Raw genomic sequence first — 10,998 nt, 5'->3', positions numbered from 1 at the left:
AAAGATGTAGAGGAGGCAAAAAGGCAAGAGGAGGCAAAAAGGCAAAAGCAAAAAAGGATGGAGAACATCAGCCTTGGCATGTCTCAGTCAGAGGATGAATGACTCGAGTTCAGGTGGGGAAAGGGACACTAGAGAAGAGGGTTCACCAAATGACCTTAGTCCCATTCATGAGAGGTGGTGAGGTCTTTTTTTCTGGGGGGTATGAGAGAAGAGGATGGAAGTTTGAGACCCAGAAGGGTCTTTACAACTTCATAAAAGCATGTATGTATATTAATAACAGATCTACACAGGATCTAGAAATTTAAAAATGGTTTCATTGGGATCATTGCTTAAATTTGTAACTTTTTTAAGAGAACCAAATAGAGCAAATGCTATCAAACAGGGCATCAATCATGGGATAAAAATATGGAAAAGAATGATAGAAGCAAAACTTGGTTCTAAATTGTTATTAGATTTCTCTTTCTGTTCCTTTTTTTAAAAATTAAGTTTATTTTTATTTGTTTTTTAATTTTATTTATTTTTTAGTTCATGTCTTTTATTAACCTATATACAATTATTTGTCTTCCGGTTTGTTGAAGCAATAGGTCGGACAACCTTTGCCACAGTAACATCCGTAAAAGTGGCTAGCCATAAAAACTCCAGCACCACATTCATCTGAAGGGCACTCCCAACAAAGGCAACTGATTTTGCCATTCTCATCCACCTTATAGTATTTCAGGACAGCCCATTTAACCTTCTTTCGCTTATGCTTACTCTTCTTAGGAGCAGTATAAGACTTCCTTTTCTTAGCACCACCACGAAGTCTCAACACAAGATGAAGGGTGGACCCCCCCTTTTTTATGTTATATTAATCACCATACAGTTCATCATTAGTTTTTGATGTAGTGTTCCATAATTTATTGTTTGCATATACACCCAGTGCTCCATGCAGAACGTGCCCTCCTTAATACCCATCACCAGGCTAACCCATCCCCCCAACCCCCTCCCCTCCAAAACCCTCAGTTTGTTTCTCAGAGTAAGAGTGGACCCCTTTTGAATGTTATATATAGTCAGATAAAGTACGTCCCTTTCCAGTTGTTTGCCAGCAAAGATCAGGAGGAATTCCCTCCTTAACCTGAATCTTCGCCTTTACAATTTCTGTTGTATCTGAGGGTTCAACTTCAATAGCGATGGTCTTCCCCAGTAAGGGTTTTCAAGAAAATCTACATCTTGGTGGCAGTTCCACCTGAGGTGGAGGAAAAGAAAGAAGAGAGTCAGACCTGGGGACACAGGAGAGGGTGTCGGGTAGGCCCAAGAGCACACACTCTGGTTTGTTTTTTTAAAATTAGAGTTATACTTGTATGTGATTCTGAAGTCAAGTACTATAGAAAGGACATCATGAAAAGCTAGGAATCACAATATGCTCTACCAGCAAGTTTAGCTCCCCAGAGGGAGAACTATTTGAAACACTCAGATCTGTGATTTTTCTGACAGTTTCCTCCATACCCCTCAATAGTATATTTATATCACTGTTTCTTGATTTCTTAATTTTAGACATAAATTAATGGTTTTAAAGACATGAGGATTTAGTTTACGCTTCCCACCCTCTGAGGATTATAATATCACTACTCTTGATTCCTTTGTAGGCTTCCTTTACAATGTCTAGTAATATTTTTTCACCTTTCTTTTTAAGATTTATTTATTTGACACAGAGAGAGAGCAGGGGGGCACAGAAGAAGCTGGCTCCCCGCCAAGCAGGGAGCCTGATGTGGGACTGAATCCCAGGACCCTGGGATGATGACCTGAGCCGAAGACAGACTTTACCTGACTGAGCCACCCAGGTGCCCCGACCTTTATTTCTTATATTGGCTGTCAACAGTAATTCTTGTCTCTCTGGTGGGTAAGATGACAATATTAATGCCCCATCTTTCCTTTTGACTCTCCCTCCACCCTCCATCTTTTGTCATCTGTGTTCATTCTTACAGTTACATTGTCAAAGTTGATTACATTTACATTCTATTTTATAACTTGTTAATAGTTAGCTTTATCAGTTGATAAAGTTCAATGCAGATCACATTTCCTTACATAGTATTTTGTTTTTCTTGGTGTCTTTTTTTTTAAAGATTTTATTTATTTATTTGACAGAGAGACACAGCAAGAGAGAGAGACAAGCAGGGGGAGCAGGAGAGGGAGAAGCAGGCTTCCCGCTGAGCAGGGAGCCCGATGGGGGGCTCGATCCCAGGACCCTGGGATCATGACCTGAGCAGAAGGCAGACGCTTAACAACTGAGCCACCCAGGCACCCCAATTTCTTGGTGTTTTTAATTCTCCCCCTCCCCGTCCTTTTGGCCACTATCATAACCACAATTATTTTACTGTCTTTCATCATATCAAGTATTCTCTAAGTCTTCCTTTTGCTCCAGGAAATACTTCTTTGCTTCAGTCTGAACTTGTTGCTTTCTTATCCTTAGACACTGCTGTCATCTTGGGACTTAGCTGCTCTCCTGAACTGAATCCATTATATTCTAGATTCTATATATGGCAACCATTGCTTTTTGCCTTTGTCTTAGGTCAGGTTCCCTAGAAGAAATGGAAGTTCTTTATTTTTAAAAAATTTTGTGGATAGTATATGCATCATAAATATCTTTCTCCAGTCTGTAGCTTATCTTATCTTAGTTGGTGATATCTGTTGATACACTCCTAGCTGTATTTCAAAACTTAATTCAAACATACCTTTGTGAAAACTGAATGCTCACCTCCCCCACATCATGTTAATTGTTCTGTCCTCTGAGACACAATAACCATTTCCACATAACACTGTTTTAGCACTTAATCATAGTGCATTCTAATTGCCTTCAGTCAGTTATTCTCCTTTCCACAAAAAGTATCTTACTAGTTTGTTCTAGCACTTATTTAGCCCAGCCTTAGTTAAGTGCCCAATAAACATTTTCTGAAAGAAATTATACCCTTGAATTTTAACCATTCCCATTAACTGCTGCTATTCCAATCTATGCTGGTCAGCGTTCTCAATCACAAATTCTTAACTGTCTCCTTTAAGCAGAAAAGGGATTTATCAAAAAATATCTGATCACTTATGAAATTGTTGGAAAGGCTAGAGAAAGTCTTGATGTAAATCTTGCAGAAACTCCAGAAACATGCTACAGCAATGACCTGATAGGCAACGTGCTGCCACTGCTGTCACCACCAAACACTGAAAGTCAGGAGTCTAACCTGGATGTAACCACTGTTGTCTCCAGAACTGGGCCACTTCTGCCACTACCTTCATTGGCAAGTGGAAGTTATGGACAGAGCCTATTTCCTCACATTTGCTCCCTCTCACATCCTAAGTCTTGTGCAGATGGATCTGATGTTGTAGACAGGTCATATGACTACATCTGAGCTGCAAGAGAGAGAGAGGTGTTCTGGTTTTTCTATCAGGAGGCAAGACTCCTGTAGAAATTTCCACAAAATACAGTAAAGATGACAGGCAAACAACTGGGACAGAAGCCATTTTACCTTCCTAGATGCCTCTTCAGTACAACACTGCCTGGTTGTCTACCTTCATGTGTGAAAACTTCAGGAAATTCAGTTTTCCCATACTCATTTTGATTTGACATGCCTCACATGGAAAGAGCCTTAAACTGTACAGCCAGGTGCTATAGCCAAATAAGTCAGTATATTTCTGCAGTTCTAATCTTTGAGTTATTCATCCTTTCTGGCTGTTCCCTCTTTTCATTTTGCTACCCTTCCAGAAGTCACTCAATTCTTGATTGCGCTTCCATTGAACCCTACAGCACAATAGGCCCAGGCAGTCCGAGGCAGGGAGTGAATATGTGGGGGGAGAGCGGACTGAAAATTTAACTAATGATCTCTTAAAATTGTATGGCACAGTCCAGTTTCCAGTACACTTTCTCATTTATCTCATTTGAATCCTTCAATAATACACATATAAAGTGCTGATTAAAAGAAGGCAGACTCAGATTCCTCACTATTGAAGAGTTTATGGATAAGCTAGGGGAGGAGGCCAGAATGACTTATGTAATAACAGTTTAGAGTTGGAGAGATCAGTATGAATTCATACTCAGCTTACTAAACATAGGTGGAAACATACAGAAATGAGTCTGGATAGGTCTACATACACGGGTCAGTATACACCATGTCCTTGCTCTGTGGCTGACAGGTCCTAGAAGCAACAATACCCCAGTAACAATGAGGCTCAGACATTAGTTTCTAATACCATTCTCCAATGAAAGGAACCAGAGTTTCTCAGAAAAATGGCTAATTCTGGGACTGGAGAGGAAATATATGTAAGATGAATCAGTAGCATCGTGTGCCAGGAAGTAAGGAAGTGCTTTGAAAAACAAAGCAAAAAAAAAAAAAAAAAACCCCACACACAATTATGGAGGTGTGTGTCAAAGGGACACAGGAACCAACTGGAAGAGCTCCCAGTGGCCAAAGCTTGAACAATTGGAGCAACAAAGTTAAATATTATTAGATTATAACCCAGAGTATAAGGTAAGCATCCATGAGTCCATACTGATATAAATGATTGAACGAATAAGTGGGGAAGATGAGACAAATTGCCCATGCAAAAGAATTCCAAATTTATGTAAGTACTCTGACCTCAAGAAGGTGACGCATAACTCCCCATTCCTCAAGTGTGGGCTCTAGAGAGTGACTTCATTCAAGAGTATGGAAAGGGGTCTGTGTGTTAGTTTGCTAGGGCGGCCATAATCAAGTACCACAGACTCCGTGGCCCAAAGAACAGATGTTTATTTGTTTATTTTTTTCACAGTTCTGGAGGCTAGAAGTCCAAGATCAAAGTATTGGCAAGTGTGGTTTCTTCTGAGAAACTCACTCTCTTAGGCTTGCAGTTGTGTGTCTCCCTGTGTCTTCACATGGTCTCTCTGCACATGTTTGCACTCTAATCTCCTCTTCTAAAGACACCAGTCATTGGATTAAGGCCCAAATGACCACATTTTAACTTCATTACCTTTTTAAAGACACTCTCAAGATACAGTTACATCCTGAGTTACTGAGGGTTAGAGCTCAGCATAAGAATTTTGAGGAGATACGATTCAGCCTGTAATAGGGAAAAGAGTAACTTTACAATGGAAACACATGGCAAACACTGCCTGAGACAGATGATCCAGGTCAATAACAATAGTGATGTCATGTTGATAGTATGGCCCTTGATCTGATATGATGAAAATGGCACTTTACCTCATAAAAAACCCCAGTCTAATCAAGACAAATCCCAACTGAGGGATATTCTACAAAGTGCTTAACCTGCACTATTCAAAACTGTCATCAAAAACAAGAAAAGAGAAGAACTGTCAGCCAAGAAGATCCAAATGAGATGATTAAATGAAATACAGGATCCTCGAACAGAAAAGGAAATGAGGTAAAAACTAAGGAAATCTGAATAAAGTATGGACTTTAGTTAATGATAATATGTCAGCATTAGTTCATTAGTTATAACAAATGTACTATACTATATTAAAATGGTTACAGGGTATCTTAACCTGTTCAAGCTACTATAACAAAATACCATAGATTGGATGGCTTATCAACAACAGAAATTTCTCACAATTCTGGAGGCCGAGAAGCCCAAGATCAAGGTGCTGGCACATTTGGTGTCTGGTGAGAGCCCTCTTCCTCACAGATGTCTGTCTTCTCACTCTATTGTCACATGATGGAAGGGGTGAGGGATCTCTCTGGGGTCTCTTTCATAAAAGCACTAATGCCATTCATGAGGGCTCCACCCTCATGACCTAATCACCTTCCAAAGGCCCCACCTCTAATACCATCACTTTGGGGGTTAGGATTTCAACATATGAATTAGGCAAGGGTGGGGGAGTGGGGCTGGGGATGGGAGGGTGGCAGGGGCATAAATATTCAGTCCACTGACCAAGGTATATGTGAATGCTGTATTATCTTTGCAATTTTTTCTATAAATCTAAAACTTGTAAAATTTTAAAAGTTTATTAAAAAAAAAAAAAGAACAAAACAAAAGAAAACTCACATGGGCTAGGTAGCTTAGTCCCGTTAGAACTAGGACTAGAATCAAGGTCATTTGAATCTAAGTCATTTCATTAGTGAGAACCTTCCACCAACTACCACATGGAAGTTCTGTGTGTCTGGTTGTTGAAGGTACAGGATGAGACTGGCTAGTAAGTACTTAAACTCAAGTAATTCAGGAAGATCTGAGCAATATAAAGCAGGTGAGTGCTATGGATATGGGCAGAAAGCATTTCATGATCCAGAACATCAACTGATGGGGGAATCAGATACCAAACAACCAGGCATAGAGATGCGGAGACCGGTCAAATAGCTGGTAGTTAGGACACAGGCAGAAGACGGAACAAAGGGCCAGAGATCACACAGATATTTTAGGACACACAAGATTAGAATCTAGAATTAGAGTAATAGGTACTGGAAATAAAAATAATTGTACCCTTTTGAGTTAAGGACTATACTTTTAATTCTTGCCCTAGGAGCCTTAAAGTGTGGCTATACCTAAACTCAGAGGTAGGAGGTGCTAGGTAAACTGGCAGTCTTTTAGGTCAGACTTACTCTATCCTTTTTTTTTAAGATGGATTTATATATTTGAGAGAGAGAGAGGCTGGGATGGGCAGTGGGAGAGGGAGAGAGAAGCTCAGCACAGAGCCCAGTGTGGACCTTGACTCACAACCCTGAGATCCTGACCTGAGCCCAAACCAAGAGTCAGTTGCTTACTGGACTGAGCCACCCCAGGAGCACCAGTCTTACTCTGTTCTTAACTTTGGCTTTTCTGCTTCATAGCATTGTTCCCTCATGCTGTTCCTTTATATATCTTTTGATAATAAATCGCCTCCCATAAATAACATTATTTAGATCTTTCAGTGAACTATTTAGGGTTCTTCCCCACCCACTCAAATGTTACTCTTGCCCAGTGTCTAATCCTCTGAAATACTAAATATTAGGATATGTAAATGCCAACTAATTAACCAGGAACAGTGCTTTGCCTCTGCCTCTAGAATTGGGCTAATCTTACAGAATTAGAATTACTAATGGCCATGCAGCATGGACTGTCCCTTCCCCTACTCCTGCAGCTACTCGTTACAGTGAGCTCTCCCAGGTCAAGGACCATATTTCATTCATTTCTATCTTTATTATCTTAAGTGCTGACATAAATTAGGCCCTCCATAAAGTTATTTTTTCAATTTTAATAAAGCAAGGACCACCCTACTATTGCTGACATTGCTGTCTTCCCTATTTAGTTTTTCTCCATTGCCCACAGTTACGGGTTGAATTGTGTCCCCCCTCTTCATCCCTAAAAGATGCTTAAGTCCTTCCTACCCCCAGTGCCTGTGAATGAAACCTTAACTGGAAATAAGGTCTTTGTAGATGATCATGTTAGGATGAGGTCATTAAGGTGGACCCTAGTCCAGCATGACTGTATCCTTATAAAAAGGTGAAATGTAGACACAGACACACATGCACAGAGGGAGAATGCTAGGGAAGATGAAGCCTGAGACTGGAGCGGGCAGCAGAATCCAATGAATGCCAAAGATTGTTAGCAAACAACTAGGATGCAGGAGAGAGACCTGGAACAGAGTCTCCCTCCCAGCTTCGAGAAGGAACCAACACTGCAACACTTTGATCTGAGACTGCTAGCCTCCAGACCATACAGCCCATTACAGTTTAAAGTCATAGTGTGTGGTACCTTATTACGGCAGCCCCAGCAAATGAATACTTGCCACCTTACCTTCTACCTTTGTAATTGTCTCCCTGATTAGAATGTAAGCTCCATGAGGTCAGAGATTTTATTTGTGTTGTGCATTCATAAATCTTCAGTATGCAGAACAGTTTCTCGCACATGGTAGCTCTCAATTATTTGTTGCAAAAAGTAATACTCAGGAATGTTTTGGAGGAGAGGGATTTTTCACATTAATTTGGGCATTGTTTTTATTTGAAGACAAACTACATGAAAATGCTCCCAATTATAAAGTGACAATTGAGAACTTTATTGACTTAAAATATACAATGACATTTGGCTACTCTTTGGGAGGGGGGAATCCTAAATCCTGGAAAGTTGTAACTATTGCTGGTTTCCATACTTCATTAATGACAAAGTGCTTGGGACTGTGAATATACATGGTTAAGCAAGGGAGGCCAGCCATTAGGGTTCCTTGTTGCTTTTTTTTGGCTTTTAAGTCTATTCTTTTTCTGAATGAGGTAAAGTCACGTCAAGGGTAGAGGCTCCTTCTCCCCTTCCTCATACCCACTACCTTTCTCCTGTGGCCCCCAAAATTTGAGTGGTTGAATGCATGTGTTCAGGAATTAGAAGACAATAATTCTAGTTTCTTTTTCTACCTGCCCAAAAAAAAAAAAAAAACAGATTCATATCTATAAGACCCTTTTTTTAGTTTCTTAGTTTTTTAGTTTTTTGTCAATATAGGGGAAGAAAAAGTTTTCCTCAACCCTCTTAAGATCCCTGGCTGGGTCTGAAAATTAAACTGATAAAGATAGATTAAAAGGAGAAGGAACATATATATTTATATTATTTTATGTGATACAGGAGCATTCATAATGAAGACCCAAAGAAATGACAAAACCTGCTTGCTTTTGCATTGGGTCAAACAAAGAGGCAATTGTGGAAAAGTGACTAAACTATGTGGGCAGGTGAAGGGACGATAAGAATTATTTTAACAAAGGTCTGTTGGTGCAGAATTCTCTTGGTCTCAGCTTCTCCTTGATGATAAGAATGTTACTTTCCTTCTGGTATAGGGAGGACATCTTTCATAATGGAATTTCATTTCCTGCTTTTAAGAAAAAGAAGGAAAGTCAGAATGTTTTTTTTCTTGTATTTGCTGTTTTTCAAATCCTCCAAACTATGCCAAAGCAGCATACTCTGGGGTGTATGCCCTGAGCTCCTTCATCAGCATTTCCCAACAGTCCTGAGAGGTAAGAATTATCTGAGGGTGAGAAAGCAGTGGTTACCACCTTACACAAGGCATGAAGAAATGATAAGGGGTAGAATTCAAGCCTCCTAAATCTCAATCCAGTGTCCTTGTTGTACGGTCATAGTGGCACATTTTCCCTTTTTATGTCTGGACAAAGAAAGGGTAGGACCCCAAAACATGAAAGAGATGTGATTCTAGAATTGGAGGGAACAGAGAGAATTCTTTGGGTCTTTGGACTCTGTAGCCAATACCTATGGCATCTGTGAGGGGATTGTGGGCAGTGAGCAAGGAAAGGACAGGCTTGAATTCCAGGGAATGAGGACTGGTCCCAAGTGTCCCCACTCCCCATGGCAATGGTCTTCCTTCACATACATGCAGGATACACACACAACCAAGGGGCCAGCCTTGAGACGTGGTCTTGGTAGAAACCATCCCAGATTGCCAGGACGGGTGCATAAAAGTTTAAAGAAATAAGAGGCTAGGTTGAAAAAAATATGGAGATTAGTCAACCAGGAGTGAAAGTGTGGTGAGTGCAGAGCAGGTAGAAGGTGAAGACCGTATGGGCACAGGGGTGGAAAGACCACATTCTTGTTCTTGATGTGCGAGGGTAAGGGTGAGCAGACTGAATGCCACTCTTTTTTTTTTTTTTTTAATTTTATTTATTTGACAGATACCCAGCGAGAGAGGGAACACAAGCAGAGGGAGTGGGAGAGGGAGAAGCAGGCTTCCCGCTGAGCAGGAAGCCCGATGTGGGGCTCGATCCCTATCCCGACCTGAGCCGAAGGCAGACGCTTAACGACTGAGCCATCCAGGTGCCCCTTGAATGCCACTCTTGAGACTCCTTTGACCTTTTCTTTTTTTAAGATTTTATTTATTTATTAGAGAGCATGAACATGGGGGACAGGTATGAGGGGGAGGGGCAGAAGAAGAGGGAGAAGCAGACTCCCCACTGAGAAGGGAGCCCACTGCTTGGCTGGATCCCAGGACCCTGAGATCATGACCTGAGCCTAAGGCTTAACCGACTGAGACACCTGGGCGCCCCATCTTTTGACCTTTTGATACAGAATTCATTTGCAGTATGGACTTTCCACAAAAGCCCCCTGCAATTTTCAGGTGGCATCTGGATAGCTTCTGGCGGCACCATGGAATCGCTAATCACTAGGGGGAACAGGAGGAGGCAGGGGACTGGGGCAGAAGGGTAGTGGTATACCTCTGCAAACACATAGGCCTAGGAGAGGTAGGCGCCTGGGCTGCCTCCTGGGGCCTTCTTGTTTCAAGAACCGATACCCAGGCAGATGCCTAGGTGTTTAAGGTGACCTTGGTGATCCTCTATCTCAGATAACTGGTTCTCACTGCCTAGCTCCCAGACCACTGCTCCTAACAGGATTCTTCTGGAGTTCTAGGTTGTTCTATTGACTTCGAAGAAGCCTCCTCCCAAATCCTTTCCCTAGAAATGCTTGGAAGGATAGGAAAAGCAGCTGGAGACTCCCAGTCCTTTACCTGGACACACGCAGTGACACCAGCAATCGCCACCCCTCTCGGTGGCTGGGCCATTCTGCACGGTCCAGGGCTCGCTTGGGGGAGAGGGGCGTTCTGTGTGTGAGGCGCCCTCAGGCAGGTGTGCCGCGGAAGAGTGGTCGGGGGTGGGCTTCTGTGGGCCTCGGCGGCGCGGGAGGACGCGGCGGCCGCGCAGGCTGGCAGGCCGATGATGCTCGGGGCCGGCGGCCGAGGGGAGGCAGCGTGAGCCGGAGAGAGCCCGGAGCAGCCGCGGTGGTAGCGCCGAAGCGCAGCCTCCTCCCGCTCCCACAATGCACAGGGCGGCGGCGGCGGCAGCAGCGGCAGCAGCAGCACCCGCCGCCGAAGGGGCTGCGGCGGCGACCCCGAGGACCCCGGGCACGCGGAGCGCTCGCGCCTGCTCGCGGCGAGCCCGGGAGTGATGGCCAGGCCCCCGCGGGCCTCCAGCGCCTGAGGCGCCCCGCCCCGCCCCGCCCAGCCTGGCGCGGCCCGCCCCACCCGGCTCTGCCCCGCTCCCTGCCGGCGGCTGCCTGGGCGCTTCCTAGTCGGCGCGGGCG

General features: G+C 43.2%; 1 protein-coding gene across 1 annotated transcript; it reads right to left on the bottom strand.

Annotated features, from left to right (window-relative positions):
- Positions 1 to 553: 553 nt before the first annotated feature.
- LOC148163949 (ubiquitin-ribosomal protein eS31 fusion protein-like) lies at positions 554 to 1,208 on the bottom strand. The gene is given in 3 exon segments (XM_088025125.1): positions 554 to 847; positions 1,049 to 1,180; positions 1,182 to 1,208. Coding segments are annotated over 3 exon segments (453 nt in total).
- Between the last annotated feature and the right edge of the window lie 9,790 nt (positions 1,209 to 10,998).

This window comes from Eumetopias jubatus, unplaced genomic scaffold, assembly GCF_037043125.1.
Source record: "Eumetopias jubatus isolate StellerSeaLion01/CBP00866 unplaced genomic scaffold, mEumJub1_p1.0 scaffold_7, whole genome shotgun sequence".
Lineage (NCBI taxonomy): Eukaryota > Metazoa > Chordata > Mammalia > Carnivora > Otariidae > Eumetopias > Eumetopias jubatus.
Note: the sequence above shows the minus strand (reverse complement) of the source record. Positions and strands in the feature narration are given on the sequence as shown.